This window comes from Castor canadensis, chromosome 10, assembly GCF_047511655.1.
Source record: "Castor canadensis chromosome 10, mCasCan1.hap1v2, whole genome shotgun sequence".
NCBI lineage: Eukaryota > Metazoa > Chordata > Mammalia > Rodentia > Castoridae > Castor > Castor canadensis.
In genome coordinates, this window is record NC_133395.1 from 116,896,438 (window position 1) to 116,924,208 (window position 27,771).

General features: G+C 39.9%; 1 protein-coding gene across 18 annotated transcripts in view; it reads left to right on the forward strand.

Moving 5' to 3' along the window:
• The window catches only part of Pxk (PX domain containing serine/threonine kinase like), a 73,411-nt gene that overhangs the window by 33,830 nt on the left and 11,810 nt on the right, over positions 1-27,771 (forward strand). For 9 of the 18 annotated variants that reach the window (XM_020180736.2, XM_020180737.2, XM_020180745.2 and 6 more), the window contains exons 4-17: positions 274-460; positions 7,933-8,010; positions 8,445-8,518; positions 8,841-8,885; positions 9,061-9,135; positions 10,783-10,887; positions 11,417-11,518; positions 12,023-12,184; positions 12,607-12,724; positions 13,811-13,889; positions 15,924-15,972; positions 24,218-24,295; positions 25,117-25,203; positions 25,616-25,685. In XM_020180736.2, the coding sequence (XP_020036325.1) occupies positions 274-460; positions 7,933-8,010; positions 8,445-8,518; positions 8,841-8,885; positions 9,061-9,135; positions 10,783-10,887; positions 11,417-11,518; positions 12,023-12,184; positions 12,607-12,724; positions 13,811-13,889; positions 15,924-15,972; positions 24,218-24,295; positions 25,117-25,203; positions 25,616-25,685 (1,309 nt within the window). Of the gene's footprint in view, positions 1-273; positions 461-7,932; positions 8,011-8,444; positions 8,519-8,840; positions 8,886-9,060; positions 9,136-10,782; positions 10,888-11,416; positions 11,519-12,022; positions 12,185-12,606; positions 12,725-13,810; positions 13,890-15,923; positions 15,973-24,217; positions 24,296-25,116; positions 25,204-25,615; positions 25,686-26,837; positions 27,148-27,771 lie in introns of those variants that run through there. The other 9 variants (XM_074044062.1, XM_020180738.2, XM_074044063.1 and 6 more) reach the window with 4 other exon arrangements.

The following is a 27,771-nucleotide window of genomic DNA, read 5'->3' on the forward strand; positions in this document are numbered from 1 at the left end:
AGTCACAATGATTATAGAATTTTATGCATAGTTTTTCACATTTTGTTTTTTGGTGATACTGGGGTTTGAACTCAAGGCCTTGCACTTACTGAGCAGTGTCCTACCACTTGAGTCACACCCGCCTTTCACATTTTTATAGTAACAACAAAATTAGAAAACATGTTAAAATCTAGATTATCTTAAATTTAATGAGCTATGGATGGCTCAGGATTGTGGGATTCAATATTATCAGATGACATGAGTATAATACTTTTTTTTTTTTTTTTTTTTAAGATTGCAGGCCTAAGTCTACCTCTTCCTCCTAAAAAACTGATTGGAAACATGGATCGTGAATTCATAGCCGAGAGACAGAAAGGTCTTCAGAACTATCTCAATGTTATCACCACAAATCATATCTTGAGTAATTGTGAGTTGGTTAAGAAGTTTTTAGATCCAAATAACTATTCTGCAAACTATACAGGTAAGCAAAGGAACTTAGGAGCTATAGAGCACTGGGCTTAGCAGGAGATGATGTATGTGGGGAAAACTGTACTCCCAAATGGGGAAATGTGCACATTTGTTATAGGGTATTATTTATTTGCAAAGACTTACTTAGTTGTAATTTGGTGTAGATTTATAAGAGGAACATAAATTATTTCCAAAATGCTTATAGTGTTAGCACAGAAAAATATGGAAGAGAAGCGATCATGTCTCTGTATTTACAGTCTTGCCTTTATTATCTTCCCTGTCAGAACAGAGAGCAGGTAATCCCTAGTAATGTATTCAGTAATCTCAGTTTGATTTTTATTTGCCTCTGTTTTTGTATTCACAATATATAGCATGTCTGTTTTTTCCAGGGATTTACTTTAAACACAACAGTAATTCAGAAAGGTCCTTTCTGTGTCTCCTGTTTGCTCTGAGACTTTCAGTGCAAAGCACAGAAGGTAGCTCTCCTCCACATCTTCTCTGGATCGGGCACTGCCAGGGATCTGAGGTGGAAAGGGATTTGTTTCCCGTACTGATTACATGCAAAGCCGACATCAATAACCTAAGCCTGATGTCAGCAGAAGGAAGAAATAAATATTTAATACACTTTGGTGTGGCCTTGAGGAGATCAATAGAAACTATTGTAGACCTGAACCAAACAATAGAATGAAACTGATTGGTTAAAAGTAAGCCATGCTTGGAGGCTTTCTAAATGGAACTCTGGGTATTGTTAATCTTGTTGCCAGGGGAATAGATTTTTGTCAGATAATTGGGTCTTCAATACATCGCTTTTGAAGTAATTAAAGGGATTCTTGTTTCATGGAAGGAAAACTTGAGAACTAGAGCCCCCACCCCAAACTTTTCTGCATAATAGAATCACCTGAGGGGGCTTAAAGAAATTCTGATGCCTAGGCTGTGTGCATGTCAGTTAAATCAGAGTCTTTGTGGGTGTGACTTGTAGTTTGTGACACTCTCCAAGTGATTCCATTACACAGCTAAGTTTGAAAACCACAGCCCTTGAGGCCTGGTAATCACAGACTGGCATCAAGGGAATTTACTGAAAGTGCAGAATTCCGATCTCTTCCCAGTCCTGCTGAATCAGGACCTGACCCTGATCTGCTGGTGATTTGCATGTACTTCGAAGTGTGAGAAGCTGTGCTCTAGAATACATATGCCATCTTCACTTCAAGCAGTGATAAGGAAAATGCCCTTCCAGAATGTAACAAAGAGAAGGAAATCTCATTTCAAAATCAAATTTGCTATAAGTAACAAAATTAAGCATTGAATTGTTACAAGGATTAAATTATCCCTCCACTTGTATTTTGATTCAAGTAAAGGCTTCACACATAGGACTGGGACTCACTGGACAGCTTTAGTTCTGTCAGAGTACATCTTTTGTGGCTTTCTTTATGCTCTACCTCTTATTATTCTCAAAATTATTAGTGGGTCATCTGGATTGCCTTATCATATCAGCCCCAACTAAGCCCCATATTTTTTTGGGTGGTGGTAAGGACTGGGGCTTGAACTCAGGGCTTCACACTTGCAAAGCAAGTGCTCTACCTACTGCAAAGCAGGTGCTCTACTGCTTGAGCCATACTTTAAATACATTTTGTTCTGGTTATTTTGGAGACAGGGGGTCTTGTGAACTATTTGCCTGGGCTGGCCTTGAATTATGATCCTCTCAATCTCAGCCTCTCAAATAAATAGCTAGGATTACAGGTGTGAGCCACTGGTGCCCATCTCACCCCTCTTTCTTTCTTTCTTTTTTTTTTTTTTTTTTGCTGTACTGGGGCTTGAACTCAGGGCCTATACCTTGATCCACTCCACCAGCCCTTTTTTATGTTGGGTATATTTGCCCCAGCTGGCTTCAAACCTCAATTCTCCTGATCTCTGCCTCCTGAGTAGCTAGGATTACAGGTGTAAGCCACTGGCACCCAGGCTTCCCCATTCATTTTTGTTGACATTATTTCCTGAGTGTCTACTGATGTTCCCCTGAGGCAAGCATCAAGGTGTATGGCACATGTAAATTGTGCCCTTTTCAACCAATATCATCTGCCACACCATGTGCTAAGCTGATTGTGAAGCAGATATGCTCCTTGCTCTCAGGCACCCTGTACCAGAAGCACATGGATTCACATGTGGTCTGCACTAAAAGGGATCTTGGAGCTGTTGTATAAAGAAAAACCTTTTAAACTTGTAGATGAGAAAACTAAGGTTCCCAGAGAGAGAAGAGAAGACCCTAACCATTCTTGCACATCTATGTGATTATAGTCCAGTCTGAATTTTTTAAGTTAAAATGCTATTTGGCCCCTTGGAAGGTGTCTGATCTCTGTTTTTCCTTCAACTGTACCTCCTCCATCTGCTGTTCTTACTGTCTTTAATCTTTTCTCTTCCCTACAGCATGATGGATGGTCAGGCATGCAAAGCAGATGTGGGCAGGGGTATAAAAAGACCTCTAGAAACTCCTAGCAGTATCTAAATGCTCAGGTCCTTCTAGTCTTCAGAAGGTAGAGTCCTGTAATGAAGCAATATGTGAGGGATACTGTTTTCAGAGGAATGCTGATTTATTTCTCCTTTTGAATGAAATTTCAGAACTTATCTTGACGCTAGACTGACTCACAAGTGGTTTCAGGAAAAGAAAGCACAGGCCTCTACCTGCTCCACTGAACCATTCCTGAAATGCACAGCATGATGCATGGTTCTCTGAGGGCACTTCACACACCTCCCAACTTGGGGCACTTCTCTAAGCAGGGCCACTTCTCTGTTTGAATGTGGATACTGTCTCTACTTCTCAGTTCCCAAATAGTCTGTGGTCATCACTCAACTTCACATCAGCAGGATCTGAGTTCTGTGTTCAAGTGATGGCCAAAATCACACAGCCACCTTTCCCACTTATTGCAATGGCTGGGGTTGAGGGTGCCTTGTTAAAAGGAGAACCAACATGGTCCCCAGGGCATGGGTAACCAGGACCTCTCAGGCCACCAGAAGCTGCCTCCTGTTCTCCCAGACATCCCAACCTGGGATTGCTGGCCTTTCTCTTCCTGGTTTTCTCTGAGTGACCAAATCCATAGAAGGTAAATGTGGCCCTTTGTCCTCTGTGGGGGAGTTTTTAGGTATTCATTTAATTAGAAAATCTAATTGAGGCCACCTATTGTACAAGGAAACAAATGTCTCCCAATTGTGGGAGTGTGTGTTGATAAATACATATACATGCACACACACATGCATGCACTTGCAAGTACTGTATTCATCTCATTAACAAACTTTTAGCATTTTAAACCTCTCTGCTCTGTAGCCTTCATCCCACCTCAAACATATACATTCCTACGAGTAGGGGGAGTTTTAATATCCACACAAGAGTCGTTTGAACAAGAAACCTGGTTCATGATCCCAGCTTTGTTGTTAGCGTCTCCTTTCTGTTCTCTGTGCCCTGGGGATCCTGACCTATGAAACAAGAGACTGAGGAGGTTAGGAAAGGTCCTTATAGTCCTAAAGTTAAAGTTGTAGTTCTCTTCTAGTCCTAAAACCCCAGGAATCCTTTGAATAGTAGGATAAAAAGAGAGAGGGATTGAGTGGGAGATTATAGTCAGAACAAAAGCAGGATGTTTTGGACGGGTTGCAGGTCTCTCTAACATGAGCATGAGGACCTGAAATAGACTGGAGATCTGGACCCCAGCTGCAGGGCTGAAGGAGTCAGTGTGTTCCCTGTGGTCACCCATGGGGCTGGGATTTAGGAGTTCAAAGACTATGCACAGTGGGGGTGCTTGCTACAGCTGAGCTTCAGGGGAAGCACAGGATGGACTTGGGTTTGACTCTGCATTTCCTGTCTTGGGCTCATGTCTCAGCACTTACTGAGCAGCAGCTTTTTCCATGTGTTGATCTGTGCTTAAAGAAACAGAGGGCAGGTGCCTTCGTTTTGAAGGCTTCATGTTCTAACGAGAGGTTCCACATCCATTGATTATGAATTAAACCCTTAGTTTGTTCTTTCCTTTTTTCCTGTTTTCTTTCTTTCTTTTTTTTTGGGTGGACTGGGGTTTGAACTCAGGGCTTCATGCTTGCAAAGCAGGCGTCCTACCACTTGAACCACCTCTCCATTTCTGTTTATTTTAGAGATGGGTTGTCTGGATGGGATGGCCTCAAGCTGTGATCCTTCTGATATCAACTCCCAAGTACCTAGGATTATAGGCGTGAGCCACTTGTGCCCAGCCTTTAGTTCTTCATCAGATATTTTTTAAGCACCTACTGTATGCTAGCTGTTACATTTACAGCAAGGAGAAAGGAATAGTCTCCCCACTGCCCACCCCAAGGCACTCATGCTGGAAAATTGACATGTGCTTCTGTGGTTTGTACATGGGACAACACCTTGGTGAAGGAGGTGGGTGAGGGTTGGGAAGTACAGATGATCCGTACCTGTAGAAAAAGGAGGACCTCCAACAGAGGTGATCCTTCCACTGGAATCTGAGGGGAGAGTGGAAATTAGCCAGGTTGAGAGGCAGAGGCCAGTGTTCCAGACAGGGCAGCCTGAGGAAGAATTAGTTTCAAATGGCTCCAGGCTTTACCCAGATGAAGAGAGAGCAGCCCTAATACAGGACACACCCATTATCCCATGACAGAGGGACACTTTGAGTGCTGGGAATTTGTAAGCAGGGTGTGAGTCCTGACTCTCAGAGTAGCAAATTTGGGCTGAGCCTAGAGGGATATATGTGCCAGATGGAAAATGCTAAGGGATTAGAAGCACGTCAATCTTTAGGGGTCATGGGACGCAAACCTCAAGAGTGCAGAGAATGTGAGGCATCATACATTGTGTAGATGAAGCCAGAATACTAGGTTTAGCAGCTTGGCCTTGATTTGGTAAGGAAGTGGGGACCCAGTAAATCTTCTAAGCAGAGGAGTAGATGTTTAGGATTGGAATGTGTTGCCTGAGTCTGGAAAGGGAGGGCATTAGTGTTGGGAGCATGGTAGCCTTGTGATTTATTTGACATTAAATCATAGTTCTGTGAAAGAAAATGTCCCTTCTCTGATTATCTAATCCCTCAGGTTAAGGGGAAAAAAAGGAACTGTCTCTCAGTTCTTGATTTATTAGTAACAAATCTAGCATGTTCCATGTTTTCACTGCTACTTCCCCATTCCTGAAACAGTATATAACAAACATTATTGATTAATGATTTTGTAGGAAATTATTGGTCACTGTTAGTTTTGAACAACTGTTCTTTACAGCTTTCTCTCTCACTTGCTCTCTCTCTCTCTCTCTCGTGCTCTTTTTCTCTCTCTCTCTTTCTCTCTGTGGCTCACTCTCTCTCTGGTAGTACTGGGGGTTGAACTCAGGGTCTCACACTCATTAGGCAGGTGCTCTATCCCCTTTAAGCCATAACTTCAGTGCCCCTCCACACACACCTTTTTTTTATTGGTACTGGATTGCTTGTGTTCTTTTGCTTTTGCTTTGGGTATTTTGGGGATAGGGTCTTACTTTATGCCCTGGCTAATCTGTATCACAATCCTCCTATTTATACTTCCCATGTAGCTGGATGACAGGCACACACCACTGTGCTCAGCTTTTATTGGTTGCAACAGGGGTCTCTCAAAGTTTTTGCCAGGCTGACCAAAAAGGCAATCCCTCTGATCTCTGCCTCCCAAGGAGATGGGATTATAGACTTGAGCCTTTATGCCCAGCCTCCTTTACAGTCTCTTGAAATGACATTGGACTGCATTACAAAATTACTTTTAAGCCAGGTGTGGTTGTGCACATCTGTAATCCCAGCAACTCAAGAGGCTGAAGCAGGAGGATTAAAAGTTCAAGGCCAGCTTAGGTTACACAGAGTTATTATTTCAAAAAAAGAAAGAAAATTATTTTTCATTATCCTTCTCAAAGTTGATAGGAATAATTTTTACTTAATTTTCTTTTGAGTTTATTTTCAGATTATTTTGGAAATACACCACTTTATAGCAACATTAATTATAGGGACGTTCCTAGAGTTGATAAAAATTTATATGCTTCTGCTATGTCAGGCCTTCCAAATGGTTTGTTACACATTGGGGAAATTACAACAAATGTAAATGGAGCCAGTTTTGTATATGGTAATCACATGTTTTCTTCTGAGTAAAAATATCTGACCCTTTACATATTGAGTCAGTAAACAAAGGGATAGTAAATTGTTTTCTTCTCCTACTTTCTTTATTCATAATGGACTGTAAAATATATTCCAAAATGATACTGTTTGCCAAGCTCTCAGGATAGCAATTCCTGATGAGGTCCTTTTGACATATGGAGAGAATTTCTGCTGAATCCCTCATGCCTTACCAATCTCATTGGAATGTAATTAATTCTAGGCAGAGGTGAGATTCCACAGTGCTTTTGGAAGATTGCTGATTACTTTCAGGGGTCTTGAGTGGCTTTGTTTATTCACTACATTGAAAGAAAATGACAACTTTTACAGATGTTGCTTTTTGCAGGAAATATAAAAGGCACAGTTATTCTGATAGTTTCTTAATACAGTGAATTTTAGAGAACTTCTCATTGTCTTTTTAAAAGGAGGAAATACTCTTATGATAAATGAACACTAAACGGGTGTTTTTTTTTTTTTCCAGTAAAGAGGCACTCAGTGACATCCCACAATAGAACCACATTGTTGCTGAACATAGATGTTTTTCTAAAACATTGGCTTTTATTTCCAGTAGATATTTAAGGCTAATCACTTCTTTGTTGCTGAAAGCTATAATTCCATGAGGAATGAAGATGGGATAAATATCACTTGGAGCATATTGTTTCAATCTGACCTTAGAATATGTTTGAGTCTTGGGCTTGGGTTGTAGGCCAGCCAGTTAAAAAATACATTTTTCATATGATTAATAATTACATTTTTTGTGAATAATTGTTGAGTATAGAGATAGTAGTAATGATAGTAGAGAGTTTCCATATATACTCTTCTCCCAGTGTTGGGGGTGTGGCTTATGTGGTAAAGCACCTGCCTAGTGAGCTGTAGGTTCTGTGTTCAACCCCAAGATGGCCTAAACAAACAAACTCTTCACCCAGTTTCCCCAGTGTTAGCATATGATGCAAGCATGACACATTTATCCAAACTAAGAAATTAATATTAGTTCATTCCCATTAAACACAGACTTTATTCAGATTTCACTAGTTTTTTCACTAATAAGCTTTATTCCAGGGGCCAATCTAAAATTCCACATTCTATGTATGGATGTACTTGTTTCTTTAATTTTAGACACAGTTTCACTATTTAGCCCAGGCTGGTTTCAAACTTTAGATGGTTCTGTTTCACCCTCCTGACCACTGGGATTATAGACATGAGCCACCATGCCCAGCTTCACATTGTTTTTATCTTCTTCTTTTTTGTAATTAATTTTTTACCAGTCTTAGACTATAAGACTTTCATTTACAAGAATAATATCTGAAGCATATGGCCCTTCCCTAATATGTTTGAGTAATGAATTTCTACAATGTCTTTGCAGAGATTGCCTTACAGCATGTTTCCATGTTTTTCCGGTCAGAACCAAAATGGGAGGTGGTAGAACCGTTGAAAGACATAGGTAAGAAACTCGTATGCTCTTTCTGCTAACATACAGATCATAGAACTGGATTCTTAGTTATGTATCTCAAGAAAGCTCTTAAATTCTCGTGACTTCTTTTTATTATTGTCTCTTTATTGCTTGAGGATGCTGTCCTTAACTATTAATACTTAATGAATCTTGGTTAAAGCCCCATCAGAGAATTCATATGGTGGTTACTTTCAGAACCAACATTCTTTTTCACTAAATTTAAACTGAATTCCATGAATGAGGTGATTTCTTTATTGTTTTTTCAATATAACCTTTCCATGTGAACATTATCATTAGTTGTTTTACTGGGGCATACATAGCTGTGGCTAATATTGCCAAACTTAATTTCGATTAACTTCTTAGCCAATGAAACATCAATCATTGAAAGAATTATGCAACTATAAACATTTCTGCTTTTATGGTAGGTTGGAGGATAAGGAAGAAATATTTCTTGATGAAGATTAAAAATCAGCCAAAGGAACGGCTAGTGTTAAGCTGGGTAAGCCTTTTTCTTTTTTGCTTCAGTTTTATTACAGAAATTTATGTAGGTTTATAAAAACAGATTTGACAAGAAAATTACAAAATTGTACTGTGCTCTTAAGGGATGACGTAAGGACTTCCTCCGTTCAACATCAGAGAAGAATCATTTTAAGTCACTTTGTTATGCATTTGGTTATATAGATATATTTGGTCAACTAGTAAACATTTAGAAAGAAATAGGAACACTTTAAAATAGTTCTTCTAGAATCTTGGTACAGTTTATAGTTTGGGAGTTCACCTCCAAAGAAAATATTTAAGCATTTTCTCTTTGTCACTTTTAGTTTGAGAGTTCTGTCTATACATTTGGTAATGGAATTAGATTACAGGTAAGTGCTGGTATTTGTGTGTTTACACACTACTTAGTTTAGTATGGTTGTCATCTTTTCACAGTCATGTTGTTTTGAGTAAATAAAATTAAAGGGAAAGACTTACAAGAAATTTTTTTTTTTTTTTTTTTTGATGAGCAAGGCAGTACCCTGATACTTCCTCCCATGTTTTCAGGCTGACCTTGGCCCAGACAAATACTTGTCAGATAAAGATTTTCAGTGTCTAATCAAACTTCTGCCTTCCTGTTTGGTAAGTATAAGTCCTTCTGTTATTCTCAGTGCTGACCACAGATTCATGGTGTTTTCCTAAGGGTCAACATGAACAGAAGAGCTGGAAATACTCTGTAGGTTCAAGAAAATGGAGAGAGGTACAGTTCAGACTGAAACTGCAGGGCTAGTCTCAAAGATCATATGCCATTTAAAACAACATTCATGACATCTGCACAGCCCATGAGATGTGATAACTTAAAGCCTTTTATTTTAAGCAAATAGCAGAGTGAGAAATCAGACACTTCTGTGAGCCTTTTGATCTTGGTGAGTGTATTTCTTTCAGTGGAATGCAAAAGATCTGTTTCTAGCCCGAGAAGACAGAAGTAGTGGGCAAAATAGCCATTTTGCTCTAATAGGCTAACATGTTGGCTTTTAAGAGACCATTCATTATTTATGCTAATACACAATTCTAATCCATTGGAAAGAACCACCCTGACATATTTCAAAATATGTGCAGAATGTCTTCAGCAAAGACTAATCTGGTTAGGAAATTGAGTTATTGTTGATGTTCTTTATCTGTTGTCTGCATGAGGATATAGGACCTTAGAATAAGTTGCTTATGAACTGAGCACAATTGCCCTGACTTGTTCACTTGGGTTGGCAAGTTCGTTTTTGAAGATAGAGTATCTTGTCAAGGTAGCTAAACCAGGCTTTTAATGAGGCATGACTTATGTCCAAGAAAAATGCTGTGACCTTGAGTTTGATTGGTTGTATAACACAAGCTGTCAGCAACCAGTTTTAAGTTTCTCTTATTGAGTGTACTTTTCAAAAACAAGACAGTGAATATAAGAAGCTCCTAATAATTGTAGAAAAGTCCGAAGATACATATGAGCAAAAATAAGAAAATAAAACTCACTTGTAATCTCAACCAACTAGAAGTTGGAATCAAAATGTTTGTTTCTTTTTTAGAATTTTTATGTGTTTGAAAATTATATACATATTATTTTAAAACCTGATTTTTTCATTAATGGTATCCTTTAGATTATACGAGGACTTTCCTTTTAGTCATTAAATAATTTGTGTTTTCCTCATCTTATTTGTTTGACATCAGTATTCCCATCCGAGGAACACGTTATAAATTATCATATAGCAAACTTCTATAGAAAGGTAGGAAAGTTTATGCTAGCTGCTCTGGAAAAGGGCTGAGATGCCAAAAGATGCTGCTCTTGCTTGTTTCTGGCACACAAACAGTAGTGTGGAATACCAAGCAAAGCTCTGAGCAGAGACAAATTTATCCTGGTACCCTACTTGACTATTCTAAGACTTGGCTGTAGTCTTTCAGTTTACAGAGGTAGACTAGGAAAACCATTATTCCAAAAACTCAGACTTTTCCTTTCTTCCACAATTTTGCCTGAACTATGAGACTGCAAACAGTAAAAATATATCTTCACATGGAAACTTACCATGCCAGTTATCTACCTCGTGTTGTCACTGGTGTATATATTTTCTCCCATCAGGAGAACTGATTGATCATCTAATAACTTGAAAATGCCATGGGTTTGGGGAATGTCATCATGTTTGTATGCAACTAAGTCACCAAGGCAATGCTTGACATTTTAAATCTTGGACTCAAAGGAACCTAGATCCTGATACAAATCATCATGAATTTCTTTTTTTGTTTTGGCAGCACCCTTATATCTATCGGGTTACCTTTGCCACCGCTAATGAATCCTCAGCATTGCTAATTAGGATGTTTAATGAAAAGGGAACTTTGAAGGATCTGATCTACAAGGTATTTATGATACGAGTTCATGGTCATAAAGTGGACTTTATGTTCTTTTAGAACCTGTTATTGATACTTGATCCCTAAGGTCCAGAAGCTAGGCCCTAGGAATTTTATTTGAATTTTTTATTTTATTTGAAAAGACTCCACCCAGTTTGTTTAAAGAGTATAGCTTTCCCTAATGAGGGAATATGGAACATTTAACATCTATATCCATTACATTGTAGGCTGCTCTCTTGGGTCAGTTTTAAAGTTTGTGTCTTTGCATTTGACAAGGAATCCTAAAAAATTCTAACAGGCTGTTAGACTTTGGGGATTGATACGGCCAAGATCAGGCACATTGTCCCTGGAATATAGAAGCGACAGAACCTAGGCTGGTCTCTACCAACTACAGACTGTTGTGTTTAAAAAACTCAGTATCCAATAAACTCGCTGTCTCTGGTATCCCCTCTCTGTAGCGTCCTGCCTTTTCAGAAGCTTGGATGCAGATATTGGCTCTTCTGCTGCTTTCTTATATAGTTGTTGTTTTTATCCAAAGGCAAAGCCAAAGGACCCATTCCTAAAGAAGTACTGCAACCCTAAAAAGATTCAGGGCCTTGAACTCCAGCAAATAAAAACATACGGGCGACAAATATTAGAGGTAAGAGGTATTTAATTTTTAAGTTGCAGCTGGGCGCTGGTGGCTCATGCGTGTAATCTTAGCTACTTGGGAGGCAGAGGTTGGGAGGATTTTGGGTCAAGGCCAGTCTAGGCATATAGTTCGCAAGACCCCTATCCCCAAAATAGCCAGGGAAAAATGGACTGGAGGTGTGGCTCAAAGCAGTAGAGCACCTGCTTTGCAAGCACAAAGCCCTGAGTTCAAACCCCAGTCCTATGAAAAGCAAAACAAAACTTAAGTCTCCTCAGTGACTTGTTTGATTTTGTTTAAAATATGTTAACTTTAAATTTTTTAAAAAAGTTTTTTTTGGGGGTGAGGGTGTTGAGCTAGGGATTGAACCCATGGCCTCCTGCATGTTGAGGACACACTCTACCATTGAACTATATCCCAAGTCGAAATTTTTTTTTTAAAAACATCAACGTTTAACCTATCTTTTATCTAAATGAATTAGGGGTGGGAAATGTAACCTGTGCATATTTTTAATAGGTACTAAAGTTTCTTCACGACAAGGGATTCCCTTATGGACATTTGCATGCTTCCAATGTAATGCTGGACGGGGACACTTGCCGGCTGCTAGACCTTGAGAATTCCTTACTGGGCCTTCCTTCCTTCTACCGATCCTACTTCACACAATTCAGGAAAATCAATGTAAGTTGTTAAAGTAATGAGGCAGTAGGTTCATTTTTAGGTGTAAATTATCCCCATAGTGGGACCCGTGATCTGCCTATGTGAGAAATACGTGCTAGGCAGTGAAAGGCACAATTGGGGTGGGCCTTACCCACTGATCCTGTTTTTCCCATGGGGCATTGCTAGATCTTTGAGAATCTAAGTTAAAATGGTGAGTGGACCAAGGAGGGGAATAGAATCATTGATTGGAAAATTGTGAAGGGTAGAACCATAACCTTTGCTCAGAACAATGCTTGGTGAGCTTTTACAAAAGATTTTGGAGTTGTGTTGGGAATGGGGCTGCCTCTGGGCCTTGCTTCTCAGTGGATGCCTTGGGAAGAAGCAGTGGGAGTCACAAAGCCAAACTGAAGGATGAACACAGCACTGCTCACTTTCTTCCACAGACGTTGGAAAGTGTGGATGTCCACTGCTTTGGCCACTTACTCTATGAAATGACGTACGGGCGACCGCCAGACTCAGTGCCTGTGGACTCCTTTCCTCCTGCACCATCCATGGCTGTGGGTCAGTAAAGGGTTTGGTGGGGTCTTCTGGGAAGAGCGCTTCACCCCTTTTCAGAGTCCAGGAAAGACTCAGGAAGTTGCCATCCTCCACAGATGGAAATATACTTGAAAATTCAGATGGCTTGTCCATTTGTTGAACTGTCTGAAACCGGGAACTTTTGAAAATACATTGTAAATCTGGAAACAGGAGGATAAAAAGGTCAGCCAGCCTAAGTCTTCATCAGAAGAAGAAGCCAGTCTTGAGAGGAGTCTGACCAAGGCTGAGGTTGGACTTGGAAGCTATGGCTAGAAGCCTAGTAGATAGGAGCCCCACAGGCCCAGCTAGGGATGCAGAGTCTAAACAAATGGGATCCAAGAGCTCTATTATCTGAGGGGGCTAAGGAGGATAGGAGAAATAGGGGAGACACCTTAAGAAAGGAGAGGTACAGGAAATGATGCAGACTAATTGAGAGACTATCATTCTCTTCACCAGCCCAGAACTCACAGCCAGAACAGAGAGAGGAGGTGTGAGTAGTTCTTGGACCAATTGTGTTTGGAAAGCAAGTCAGTACTTCACTGTCACTGTCCAGTGAGGCAATCCAAGAGAACAGGCCCTGAGACTACTTGATGCTGAGTTTGAACAGCTGAAGCTGAACAGTGACCTGTGGGTGGAAGAGTCTGGTTGCGCTTGTTTATAGCTTTTAAGGTGTTGGATGATGAGATATCAACAACTGGCATTTTGTGTGCTGGTTTAAATTAAAAGCAGGCAAGTTCAGAATGTTGCTTTTGTGTAGTATTTACTTCTCTGTTAAAGAGAACAATTTTATGAATGATATCTTGAATCCTTTCTCCAATTATCTTTGAAATATTCTTAGCTTTCTGTCAACAGCATGTGGTTTCTGAGGCGTTTCTTTTGAGTCATTGGTAACACTGGTAACGCCAACATTCCCCCTCCCCCATGCTTGCCATCTGTCTGTGTGTGAAGAGTTTTGACACTGGCCTGATCATCCTGCAGACAGTTGTTACAAAGCGGTGTCAAACTTTTCATCACCAAGTGGATCTGCCAGCATGCTCTGTGGAACTAAAATGTATATCTGTTCATTTCAAGTGGCCGTGTTGGAGTCTACGCTGTCTTGTGAAGCCTGTAAAAATGGCATGCCTACCGTCTCCCGGCTCTTACAGATGCCGTAAGTCAATCATATGCGTTGGTTGTAATCTTGATAATTGTATTGAATATGGACCTCTGTGCTTCAGGGCCTAGTGCCTAGGAAAGACTCAGTTGTGGTCCCTGAGGAGTTAAAGTGGACTGCTTGCTCACAGTCACTTGTAGCATAATGCCATGACACTTTCCTTATGACCTCTTTGTTCTTAGCATGGTTGCTCTCCTTGAATGTCAGTAGCCTTATCATGTGTGTCCCTCCTCTATCAGTGTCAGTCTTGTGTGTCTGTGCATGCATGTGTACACATAGAGCTCCCAGCTTAGGATATATGAAAGGAGGGCCCTCCATAGCACATCTCCTTGTTCTGCTCTAGGTACCAGTTGGCCCCCAGTTGTGAATAGTTCACAAGGGCTTTGATGGGTCTACTGTCCAGGAGAAAACAATATTTTTCTGGACTCTCATTTCATTTGCTCATTTCCTCCTTTGGTGCTGTCTCTTAAACTTCTAGCATGTACCAGGCCCTGTGCTAGAGATTTTGTGCTCAGAAGACATTCTCCTGTCAGCAAGAGTTGTGAATAGTTAACCAAGGCAGTCTGTGGTGCTTTGAGTCCTTAACCTTTAGGTACATTTTCTTTTTCTTCATGGAGAGGCAGCTGAGAGGTTAAGGAGGGTGTGACTGGAGTCAGACAGACCTGTGGGTAGATCCCAGCTTCACCACTGCTACCTGAGAGACTGTGGGCAAGTTTTACCTCTGGGAGTAGAGACTTCAGAACCCAGGGCTTTGCTGTGTAACAACAACGGCTGTGAAACAGTAACAGTTACAAACAAGGCAAGGACAGCTTGAAGTCAGAGGATGTAGGTAACTTCAGGTTCCTTACTCATTCTTGCCACAGGTGTTTATGAGAGAGCCTGCTGTAGACCAGGCACTGGTTAGCATCAGTTAGACTGATGAACAAAAGAAACAGGCCCATGCCCCATGGATGTGACCTTATAACATTCCATGGGCACTGAAGAGTCTGCCTCCAAACCAACAACCATTAATAACAATGTGCTTATGGAACAGTTTGGAAGACAACACAACTTCATGTAGATTTTTGGAGCAAAATGCATTTGTAGTTAGGGAACAACCTGTGTGCAAGCTGATTTACTTCAGTTTGCTTTTGCACTCCTTTCTCTAAAGCTCTTCCACTTTTCTCTTAGTCTTCCAGTTCTAGTGTGACTCTAAATATTTTTGTCTTCACCCATCTTTCTACCCTGTGGATTTCAGCCTTGAGAACAACATTGGGAAAGATGTGACCTACGTTCACTTAAAACATGTTGTCTGGAAGTAAATGGATGTGTGACCAGGACTCTGGGGAGCCCTCTGAGGAAAAGATTCACCCCTCATTTCTGCTTGGGGTGAATTTCCTGTCTTTATAAAAGGGGAAATATTCAAGGAAAGACTCACAGCCACTTGAGCACTATCTAAGCAACCGTTCTAGCCAAAGCAGCTCAGAAGTCTTCATGCTGTTGTTTGTAATAATATACCCTTGAAGAGAGAATTGATATACTCCAGAAGCAGCTGTTTGTGAAAATGAAGTATGAAAAATATTTGAAAGAAAATTTATTTTAGATTCTGATCAGTACAATTCCCTTTCACCTACTTAAACATTTTTTATTTTACTGAGCTCTAGAATAAATCTTATCCTTTTCTGAGGCAAGGGGAAAAAAAAAAAGGAAAAACTTCTCTGCTTAGAAGTATCTACTGCATATATTATTTGCAATTTTTTTGCAAATTGGTATTTTCCCCACAGTGGGGAATTAACCTCCAGTGTATACCTGGCCCAGGCCCCTTTTGACACTTCTGAGGCAGTGGGGGAGGTGGGTGATGGAAGGGGTAGAAGGGTAAGAGGGTGGTCTCTAAACTCCTTTGTCTTTGTTGGCAAACATGGAATGATGGATTTGGCCGGCTCCATATGTGGCAGGGGAAGGGAAGCCTCAGGGACTAATGGTGTCTTAACCTGCTTTCACCTATTCTGAGAGTACACTTGGTTAAGGAAGGTTTTTTTTTTTTCTTTATAGATTATTCAGTGATGTTTTACTAACGACTTCTGAAAAGCCACAGTTTAAGGTAAAGCAAATTACATCATTTTTTGGTTTATGATACAAATAAGGCTTTGAAAGTTAGCTTTTTTTTTCTTTTTTGGCAGTACTGGGGTTTGAACTCACGGCTTTACACTTGCTAGGCAGCCACTCTACCACTTGAGTCACTCCACCAGCCCTAAAACTTAACTTTCTTTCCTTTTTTTTTTGCAAAAAAAGGGTACACAATAGGGAAATAATATAAATATCCCACAATTAGGAACTTGTTTGATAATTTATAGAACATATGTTTGAAAATTTATTTTTTATCTAGTAAAAGTAAATGTATAAAGGTATTGTAGCCATGTGCTGGTGGCTGACACCTGTAATTTTAGCTACTCAGGAGGGAGAGATCTGGAGGATTGCAGTTTAAAACCAACCCTTGGCAAATAGTTTTCCAGACTCTATCTCAAATCCATCATAAAGAAGGTCTGGTGGAGTGACTCAAGTGTTAAGAGCTCCTGCCTAGCAAGTGTGAGACGCTGAGTTCGAACCCCCAATACTGCCCCCCCCCAAAATTAAAAATAAAAATAAAAATTAAGGGCATTGTAGTAATATGGAAAATGATTATGATTTGGGTTTAGCTTTAAAAAAAAAGATAGATATAAAATACAGTGTGAAAAACCACACATCTGTGTCAAAAGTCTGGAACGAAGTTTCATGAGAAGCCATGGTGTGGTATTGTGGGAACAACATGGGCTTTGAAAATCCAGAGTGATGCCTTGCTTTGCTCTTTAGAGACTATCCATTATCTACAGCAGGACTTCTTAATCATGGCCTTTGACCTTTAGGGGCCAGATATTTCTTTGCTGTGCACTGCAGGGTGTGATGCAGCAACTTTGACCTCCACCCATAGATACTAGTGATATTCCCTGCCCCCTCCTTCATTGTGGCAAATAAAATGTCTCCAGACATTCTAGGGGAAATTGAGAGCCAATGCTCTGTGAGTAATTAACCTTTGAGTGTCCATTTACTCCTTTGCAAAGTTGTTGAGTAATACCAGTCTGTTGTCATTGGACAACCTAGATCATCTTTGTGAACTCCTGGTTCAGGGCCTGGCTCTCACTAGTGTGCAGTTAGTACTGACTTCTGGGGAGGCTGAAGGGTAATTCTTTCTCTCCTCTTTGAGTCCAAAAGAACATGTGAAATACTATTTTGATGAAAAGAAAGTTATAAAACAAAACAAGAAAGAAACAAAGCCAAGGTGAGCTTAGAAGATTGTATATGTGAGAGATGTTTTCTTATGTCCCATTTGCCAGGTAGAGGAATTCTGACAATAATAGCTTCTTTGGATCTGAAATAGGGGAAATTTTTTTTAAATTCACTCTTCTAAACATAAACTTCTTAGGAAATTTATTCGTTCAGCTTTGTTAACAAATATGCACTCATCAAGCCCTGATATTCTAGACCCCAGAATTCAGGGGTTTAGTATCCCACCTTGCTCCTCCCCTGAGCCAGAGGGAAAAAACCAAAATAGATATATTATAATAAAATGAATATGATTTTAAAAAGCAACTTTAAACCCACAGAATAGGAGAAAATCTTTGCCATCTATACATCTGACAAGGAATTAACCAAAATATACAGGGAGCTCAAAAAATTAAACTCTCAGAGTCAATGACTCTTTGAGAAATGAGCAAATGAACTGAATAGAGCTTTTCAATTGAAGAAGTCCAAATGGCCAAAAAACACATGAAGAAATGCTCAACATTTCTGTCCATAAAGGAAATACAAATCAAAACCACATTACTATTCCACCTCACTCCTGTTAGAATGGCTATCATCAAGAACACAAACAACAACAAAGGCTGGTGAGGATGTGGGAAAAAAGAACCCTTATACACTGTTAGTGGGAATGTAAGTTACTACAACCACTATGGAAAACAGTATGGAGACTCCTCAAAAAACTAAAACTAGAACTGCCATATGATCCATCTATACCAATACTAGGCATATACCTGAGGGAAAGTAAGTCAGGTTACCAATAACCAATAAAGGCACCTGCACAACCATGTTTATTGCAGCATTATTCATAATATCCAAGCTATGTAAATAGGCAAGATGCACCACAACTGGTAAATGGATTAAGAAAGTGTGGTATTTATATTCAATGGAATTTTATTCACCAAAAAGAATAAAATTTTGTCATTTGTAGGTAAATGGATAGAACTGGAGAACATCATCTGAAATGAAGTTATCCAGGTTCAGAAAGCCAAAGGCTGCATATTCTCTCTTGTATGTGGAATATAGGTCCAATACAATACAAGCAATATCATATATACATATTAATATATACAGATTGTATGTCAAAAAGTGGGATTGGTGGAGGATATTGAGGGAGGAGGAAAAGAAGGAAAGAAAGAGAGTGAATAATAATGAAATATATCACATCTGTGTTGAAACAAGACATAGTGAAACACACTGAAAATGTTGAACAACATAGGATGGGGGAAGGGTGAGGAAGCGCAGTGGAGGAGGGTTACATTGACTTAAGCACAATACATTTACAGGTAAAATACCAAGGCAAAAATCCCACTGCATCAAACATACACCTAAACAATGAAGGACAAGAATGTAAAACAGGTCACACTAACAGGAGGGCACTAATACGAGGGGAAGGATAAATGAAGAAAGTAAAGGTGAATATGGTTGATATACTTTCTATACAATTATGAATATGGAACATTCAAACCTGTTGAAATCACATAAGAAGGGGACTAAGGTATAAAGGAAAATAATGGAGGAAATGAACCAATTTGGGGTATAATACACACACACACACACATATATGGAAATGTCACAGTAAAACTCCCTGTATGACCATCATTAACAAATCTTTTTTTAAAAATGAAGGATAGGAAGGTAAAACAAGTCCTGTCCTGGGTTGGTTCCAGTGGGAGGAGAGGTGGTATAAGGAAAGGGCAAAGGAGAGCAAATGTGATGCAAGTACTATGTATTCATGTATGAAAATGGAACAATGAGACCTGTTGAAATTCTAAGAAGTGAGGGGGAGGAATAAAGGAGAAAGATGGAGGGGGTGAATATAACTAAGATATATTGTAAGCACTTTTATAAATGTCACAGTGTACTCCTGGTATAGCTATAGTATGCTAAAAAATTTTTTTAAGTTATTGTGTGGCAACTATGAGCAACTTATCTTTGACAAAGGAGCTAAAAATATACGATGGAGAAATAGCAGCCTCTTCAACAAAAACTGCTGGGAAAACTGGTTAGCAGTCTGCAAAAAACTGAAACTAGATCCATGTATATCACCCTATACCAAGATTAACTCAAAATGGATCAAGGATCTTAATATCAGACCCCAAACTCTTAAGTTGATACAAGAAAGAGTAGGAAATACTCTGGAGTTAGTAGGTATAGGTAAGAACTTTCTCAATGAAACCCCAGCAGCACAGCAACTAAGAGATAGCATAGATAAATGGGACCTCATAAAACTAAAAAGCTTCTGTTCATCAAAAGAAATGGTCTCTAAACTGAAGAGAACACCCACAGAGTGGGAGAAAATATTTGCCAATTATACATCAGACAAAGGACTGATAACCAGAATATACAGGGAACTTAAAAAACTAAATTCTCCCAAAACTAATGAACCAATAAAGAAATGGGCATGTGCACTAAACAGAACTTTCTCAAAAGAAGAAAGTCAAATGGCCAGAAAACACATGAAAAAATGCTCACCATCTCTAGCAATAAAGGAAATGCAAATTAAAACCACACTAAGATTCCACCTCACCCCTGTTAGAATAGCCATCATCAGCAACACCACCAACAACAGGTGTTGGCGAGGATGTGGGGAAAAAGGAACCCTCTTACACTGTTGGTGGGAATGTAGACTAGTACAACCACTCTGGAAAAAAATTTGGAGGCTACTTAAAAAGCTGGACATCGATCTACCATTTGATCCAGCAATACCACTCTTGGGGATATACCCAAAAGACTGTTACTCCAGAGACACCTGCACATCCATGTTTATTGCGGCACTATTCACAATAGCCAAGTTAATGGAAACAGCCAAGATGCCCCAGCACTGACGAATGGATTAAGAAAATGTGGTATCTATACACAATGGAATTTTATGCAGCCATGAAGAAGAACGAAATGTTATCATTCCCTGGTAAATGGATGGAATTGGAGAACATCATTCTGAATGAGGTTAGCCTGGCTCAAAAAACCAAAAATCGTATGTTCTCCCTCATATGTGGACATTAGATCAAGGGCAAACACAACAAGGGGATTGGACTATGAGCACATGATAAAAGCGAGAGCACACAAGGGAGGGGTGAGGATAGGTAAGACACCTAAAAAACTAGCTAGCATTTGTTGCCCTTAACGCAGAGAAACTAAAGCAGATACCTTAAAGCAACTGAGGCCAATAGGAAAAGGGGAACAGGAACTAGAGAAAAGGTTAGATCAAAAAGAATTAACCTAGAAGGTAACACCCACGCACAGGAAATCAATGTGAGTCAATGCCCTGTATAGCTATCCTTATCTCAACCAGCAAAACCCCTTGTTCCTTCCTATTATTGCTTATACTCTCTATCCAACAAAAATTAGAGATAAGGGCAAAATAGTTTCTGCTGGGTATTGAGGGGGGAAGGGAGGGGGTGGAGTGGGTGGTAAGGGAGGGGGTGGGGGCAGGGGGAGAAATGAACCAAGCCTTGTATGCACATATGAATAATAAAAGAAAAATGAAAAAAAAATAAGTTATTGTGTGGTAGAGTGGATCAAGCTGTAGAGCACCTGCTTGACAAATGTGAAGCCCTGAGTTCAAACACCAGTACTGCCAAAAAAAAGGGCTGGTAGAGTGGCTTAAAGAGCACTGCCTAGCAGGCTTGAGGCCCTGAGTTCAAAAACTAGTACTGCCAAAAAAACCAAAAATGCTGGTGGAATAGCTCGAGTGGTAGAGCACCTGTCTAGCAAGTGTGAAGCCCTGAGTTGAAGCCTGGCACCAGTGGCTCACGCGTGTGATCTTAGTTTTCAGGAGGCAGAGATCTGGAGGATAGGAAGATCGTAGTTCAAAGCCATCCTAGGCAAATAGTTCGAGAGACCCTCTCTCGAAAAAGCCCATCACAAAAAAAGGGCTGGTGGAGTGGCTCAAAATGTAGACCCTGAGTTCACACCTTAGTACTGCAAAAAACAAAACAAAATAAAATTATTTATTAGGGCTGGGGATTGTAGCTTAGTGGTAGAGTGCTTGCCTTGCATATACAAAGCCTTGGGTTCCATTCTAGTACCACCAAAGGAATGTTATCAATTAATTGATAAATAAAAAATTGTATATATGTACCATGTAAAAAAAACAATAATCCAACATTAATTTTGTATGTGCACTGACTTTGTGTAAGTTACGTAGGAAACATGACTGTCAGTTTACCTCTGTGAAGGAGAATGAGGTGAGAGACTTTTTACTGTCTGTATATCTTTTTCTTTTTATACATGTGACTATACTACCTACTCAAGACTAGTTTAAATTTAAATTTTTTAAAAAATAATTAAAAACAAAAAGCTCAATATGATCTGGGTATTTGTTTTCCAGTTCTAGACTCCTCATGGAAAAGCTAATAAGATATGAGGGACTGGGAGTGTAGCTCAGTGGTAGTACTCTTGCCTTGGGTGCGTAATGCCTTAGGTTGGATCCTTAGCATTGTGGGTAGAGGGCGAGGGTGGCCTGAGGGAGTGGGGTGGGTTGGAGGAAAGATAGGTTCAGCTGGGCTGTTGTTAGGAATGCTACCCACTCAAAAAAAGCCTGGCCTTGTGAAAATCAGGACGTAAGTCTTTTACAGAGAAAATGAAATTATAAAACACTACAATCACTTGAATTTGTGTGTGTGTGTGTTCTAATAAGTTTTATGTATTTTAATTGTGATTAAAAACCACATAATAGAAGATGTACTGTCTTAGCTAGTTTTAAATTTCTGTTCAGTGATGTTTAACCGTCTTCACATTGTTGTGTAAGACTTGCAAATTAAAACTCTGTGCCTGTGGAACAACTCCATTTCTCCCTTCCTCCAGTCCTAGAAACCACATTCTATTTCCTGTTTCCATGATTTTGACTTCTCCAGATATCTCATTTAAGTAGAATTACTTCTGTTATTACTTATTTACATTATACTGATATTGATATTCAATGGCTTTGTTGACTCTTTAGTCAGTGGATTATGTATTTTCTCTTCTTTCAGATTTCCCACTCAGCAAAATGTACTCAAGATTTACCCATGTTGTAATATATGACAGGATTTCATTCCTTTTAAAGACAATGATATTCTACTATGTGCATACATGCCTGTGTAATACCATATTTTCTGTACTGTTTGTTGGTGGATGTTTGGGCTATTTCTGCCTCTCTGTTCTTATCAAATAATGGGCTGGGGCATGGCTCCAGTGGCTAGCAAGTACAAGGCCTGAGTTCAAACCTAAGTATTGCCAATGATGAGGATGATGAAATGAACATGAGTGATACACACACACACACACACACACACACACACACACACACATTTTTTTTCCCCAGTACTGGAGTTTGAACTCAGGGCCTATACTTTGAGCCACTCCACCAGCTCTTTTTTGTGATGGATTTTTTTTTTCAGATAGGGTCTCATGAACTATTTGCCCCGGCTGGCTTCGCACTGCGATCCTCCTGAACTCAGCCTCCTGAGTAGCTAGGATTACAGTTGTGAGCCATGGACACCCAGCTGAGTGTGAAAATATCTTTTTGAGGTTCTAGTTTCAACTTTTGGGTATATACTCAGAAAATGAATTGCTGGATCAATATGGTGATTCTATTTTTAGTTTTTCAAGGAACTCCATATTGTTTTCCATAGTGACTGTACCATTTTACATTCCTACCAGCAGTGTACAGGGTTCCAGTTTCTCTACATCCTTGCTAACACTTACTTTTTTGGTAGTGACTATCCTAATGGGTGTGAAGTGATATCTTGTGGTTTTGATGTACATTTCTGCAATGATTAGAGATGTTGAACATCTTTTCAAATGTTTTTTAAATAGTTGTATATTTTTTTGGAGAAATGTCTATTAAGGTTTCTTTGTCCATTTTTTAGCTGTTGGTTTACAGGAGTTCTTTTACACAGTCTAGATATTAAGCCATTATCAGATATATGATTGACAAATATTTGCCTTTTCATTGTTTATAGTGTCCTTTGTTGAACAAAAGTTTTAAAATTTTGATGAAATCCAATTTATTTATTTCTTTTATTGCCTGTGTTTTGGTGTCATATCCAAGAACTCATTGCCTGCTGGATGTGGTGGTACATGCCTGTATCCCAGCATTCAGGAGGCTGAAGCCAGTTCAAGGCCAGCCTGAGCTACATAGTGAGACCCTGTCTCAAAAGAATCATTGACAACAGGGCACCAGTAGCTCATGCCTATAATCCTAGCTACTCAGGAGGCAGAGATCAGAAGGATCAAGGTTCAAAGCCAGCTCAGGCAAATAGTTCGCCAGACCCTATCTAAAAAAAAATGCATCACAAAAAAGGGCTGGTGGAGTGGCTCAGGGTGTAGATCCTGAGTTCAAACCACAGTACCACCAAAAAAAAAAAAAATATGTATACACACACACACACACACACACACACACACACACACACACACATTGACAGATGCAATGTCATGAAGCTTTTTTTCCTCCGCTTTGTTTTGTTTTAGGAGTTTTATAATTTTAGGTCTTACATTTTTATTTCGTTTTTGTATATGGTGTAAGATAAGGATCCAATTTTATGCCTTTGTATATGGATATAAAATTTTACCAACGTCATTTTTTAAAGAGACTGTCTTCTCCATTATGTTTTCTTTGCACCTTTGTCAAAGATCCTTTGACCATATACAGAGGGCTTATTTTTGGAGTCTCCGTTCTGTTCCATTAATCTCGGTATCTCTCATTATATAAGTGCCAAACTATTTTGACTACTGTAGCAATGTAATAAATTTTGAAATCAGGAGATGTGAGATCTGCAACTTTGCTTTTCTTCTTTAGTATTGTTTTGGCAATCCTGAAACCCATATGAATTACTGGAAACATGTAACATGTTTATGTGTAGTTTTATGCATTCGTTGCTAAAAAATGCTAAAGAGGTGAATGAGTTCCCCCCTCACCAGAGAACCTCCTTCTTGATAATTGCTACTCAACAATGTTCCCAGGACTCAGGAAAATTTCTAACCACTTCATTCAGTAGACCATGTACTTTCTCTTCTTTCAGATTCCCACAAAATTAAAAGAGGCATTGAAAATTGCCAAAGAATGTATAGAAAAGAGACTAATTGAAGAACAGAAACAGGTAAGTTGATAATATTTCCTCATTGCTCTTTGATCTTTTAGTGTCCCATCTTCTGCCATAGTATTCACAGTGATTGACTTTTGACTAGTTGCTCGCTTGTAAATATTTTGTACGTACTTATTATCAAACAGATTCTTGGTTAGATTCTGTGAGATAGAGCTGAATACTTCACAGTCCTGCCCTCAAGAAGCTCAGTATATGCAGAAATAAACAGATACAACAAAGGGTGGTCATCCTTTTTTCCTTCATGATCAAAGCATTGTTGATAGTAGTGATTGACAGCTTCCATGGTCCATGCTGTAAAGATACTGAGGACCATAATATTCTTCTGTAAAGGAGAGAAGTTAGGCCAAGAGTGGTGGCTAATGTCTGTAACCCCAGCTGCTCAGGAGGCAGAGATAGGGATGATCTTGGTTTGAGGCCAGCCTGGGCAAAAAGTTAGTGAGACCCCCATCTGAACTAAGAAGCCATGTGTGGTAGTACATGCCTATGATCCCAGCTACAAGGAAGCATAGATAGGAGGTTCAAAGTCTGAGGCTGACCCCAGGCAAGAAAAAAAAGTGAGAGAGAGGAGGAAGGGGAGGAAGGAGAGAGAGAGAGAAGGCAGGAAAGAATTGGGTGGGTGAGAAAGAACTTCATCCCCTAGCTTACTCTTTTCCCAGACATCTAGACCTGAGCCAGGAGGTAGATAAGCCAAGAAAGATTTTCTTTTAATCCCAACAATTTGATGTGTCCAAACATGTTGGAGAAGATTTTCATTAGGAAACTGCTTATGTGAGATTTGCTTACATTGTGGGTGGGGGAACCTTGGTCTCTTGAAGATTCATCAGCATCGAAGATTGACAAGAGCTCAGTCACACCATGGATCTGAGGAAGAAAGAAAAAAGAGAAAGATTTTAGCTCGAAAGGTAAGCCTAGTATTCCTATATTTCTGTGAATTTTTTACTGCATATGAAGAAAGTTCTAGCTTAGATTTTATGTTATATCTCCTGAAAACTAAAGGTATTTCCAGAAGACTGGTTTGCAGCTTTAAAAAAAAAAAAGCCACATCATCAGAGCAATGGACCATATAGTTTCCTGGTTTGCTGGACTCATTATGCCATAATGTAATTAGGGAAAATGATTGGGCTGAGATAGTAAAGTCAGCATCATTGTTTTTATTTCCCTCCTTATTTTTGGCTTGCGACTTCTTCACTGTATTAAGTTATAAGGCCAAATATGTTGTCTGTAGGCAGTTTAACTATATGCTTGGAAATTTTTTGTTTTAACTGTTAGCTTCAATGTGTTTATTCTTTGCTCCCCCTTCTTTCATTTTTAAAGAAGTCAAAACGATCTGCTATTGAAAATAGTGAAGAGCATTCAGCAAAATACACCAACTCCAATAATTCAGGTAACTGGTTATACATTGTAGTGAGCCTGAAATCCAGAGGGCAGGGTCAAGAGATTTTGGGTTCTGTTGAGCAGAGACTGGGCAGTGTAGAAATGAATGCAGAGAACTGTTCCTAATTAAGGATTGTGACAGCATTCATAGGCTCAAGATACAAGTGCTGGGAAAATCTCACAGGTTACTTGGTAGCTGTGCCTCTTAAATGATGGCTAGACTCAATGAACCAAAGACACAGGCATTCACCACAAAAGAATAATCAACCTGTTTTAAAATGCTAGGCTTGCTGTTTTTCAGAAGAGCCTGCACAAACTGAAATGACTTCAAATTTTGCCCTTTTCTCTGGACCTCACGTGGTAGGAGAATGTGCCTCCATGAGTGGATTAAGGAAAGGATTCAGTGATGTGTGGGGATGACAGGAAGCAACATTCCAGAAAGGCCAAGATAGTACAAAGGGCCTGTCCTGAGTTGGCAATCCTCACTGCCACTGGCTACCTATCACCTGGTTGTCTTTGGGCCTTAAATGTACCCATCTTTTGACATCAGAACCAAATTGAATGATCCCTTGAAGGCCTTCCAGTTCTTCTAGTTTATGAATCTGTGGAGTAGAGTTTGACATAGAGAATGGAAGGGTTCACTCTAACCCAGGTAGCAAGTTCAGCCCTGCGGGGGGGCGGCTACAGAAGGAGAGATTGGGGGTTCTGAGGGCTAGCTGATATACTTTTCAGCAGGAGAAGGGCTTAGCAGAAAGGGAGTAGCTGAAAATGCAAAGAGAGATAGAGTAAGGCGCATCAAAGGTCCCACTGTTAGTATCAGTGTGGAGAACACCCATCCAGTTCTTCCTGGAGGTGCCAGTGGAGTGGATCAAGTGGTAGAATGCCTGCCCAGCAAGCATGAGGCCCTGAGTTCAAACCCCAGTACCACTATAAAACAAAAAAACAATTGTTCCTGGAGGAAGGAATCAGGAGGGGTAGGTGAAGAGGCAGAGGCATTTAAAAGTAGAGAGACCAGGTGTAGTGGTATACACCTACACTCTCACCTATTTGGAATGCTGAGATAGATCACTTGAGCCCAAGAGCTCAAGATTAGCCTTGGCAAAAAAGGAGGCCCCATGTTAAAATGAAATGAAATAAATTGAGAAATTGAGGGTATTCACAGATCATGCCTCGTTCGCCTTGGTGAAGTCAACCTGTGACAGGAGGAGACACTGAAAGGTGCACAAGAGGATTGGGCTGTAGCCCTGAGGGGCTGGATTGGCCACAACTGGAAAATGCAGGTGATGTGGGTAGAGCTGGACATTGGAAAAGTTAGAATGTTACAGATCATAGATTCCAGAAGGAGGGTAACAGTCCTGTTGACACTACTGCAGGGTCCATGTTGAAGATGGGTGCAAGGAGAACTACAAGGGAGAAGAAGGGAATAAGGTCCAGTGAGGACCAAGGCAGGCTCTAGGAATGGAAGCTGTTATGGCTTGCAGGTAATTTCAGTTGCAGGTCTATTTTCTCCATGGTTGAGGGAATGGACATGCCAGCCATTGTTTTGTGATTGCCATCAGTAGGCTGAGATTGATGTCTTCAGTCAACATGTCTAACAGAAGCTAGCTCTTGATAAAGCAGAGAAAACCCAACTCTACTTTTCTGAGGCCTTGTCTGCCTGTAGAGGTCTGTGCCAAATGCAGCCTGATGGGACACCAACGACTCCAAGATACCATCTTGCCCTCAAGTAGTTTAGGGGAGCCAAGTAACGGTGTTGATGGAAATGTACAGTCCGCTTGCAGATCCTCCTGGAATCACAAGTCCACCCATTAAAATCTATTAATACTGCAAACAGTATGAAAATAGCATGTGTTGAGTTTTGACTCCTTTTTTCACTGAAACACGTCATATTTTATAGGGTACTGAGGGAATACATTGCAGCAATGGAAAGGTAGCAAACCCGAGGGAGATTTACTTTAATTAGGACATCTCTCAACTTCCTAGTGTCCATGAGGTACCAGCATGTCCTCAGGTCATTCATGAGTGGAGTGATGGCTGGAGGCCTACTCAGAATAGCTAATAGTGACTTCTCAGTGGCAGGTGATAATAGCCCTCCC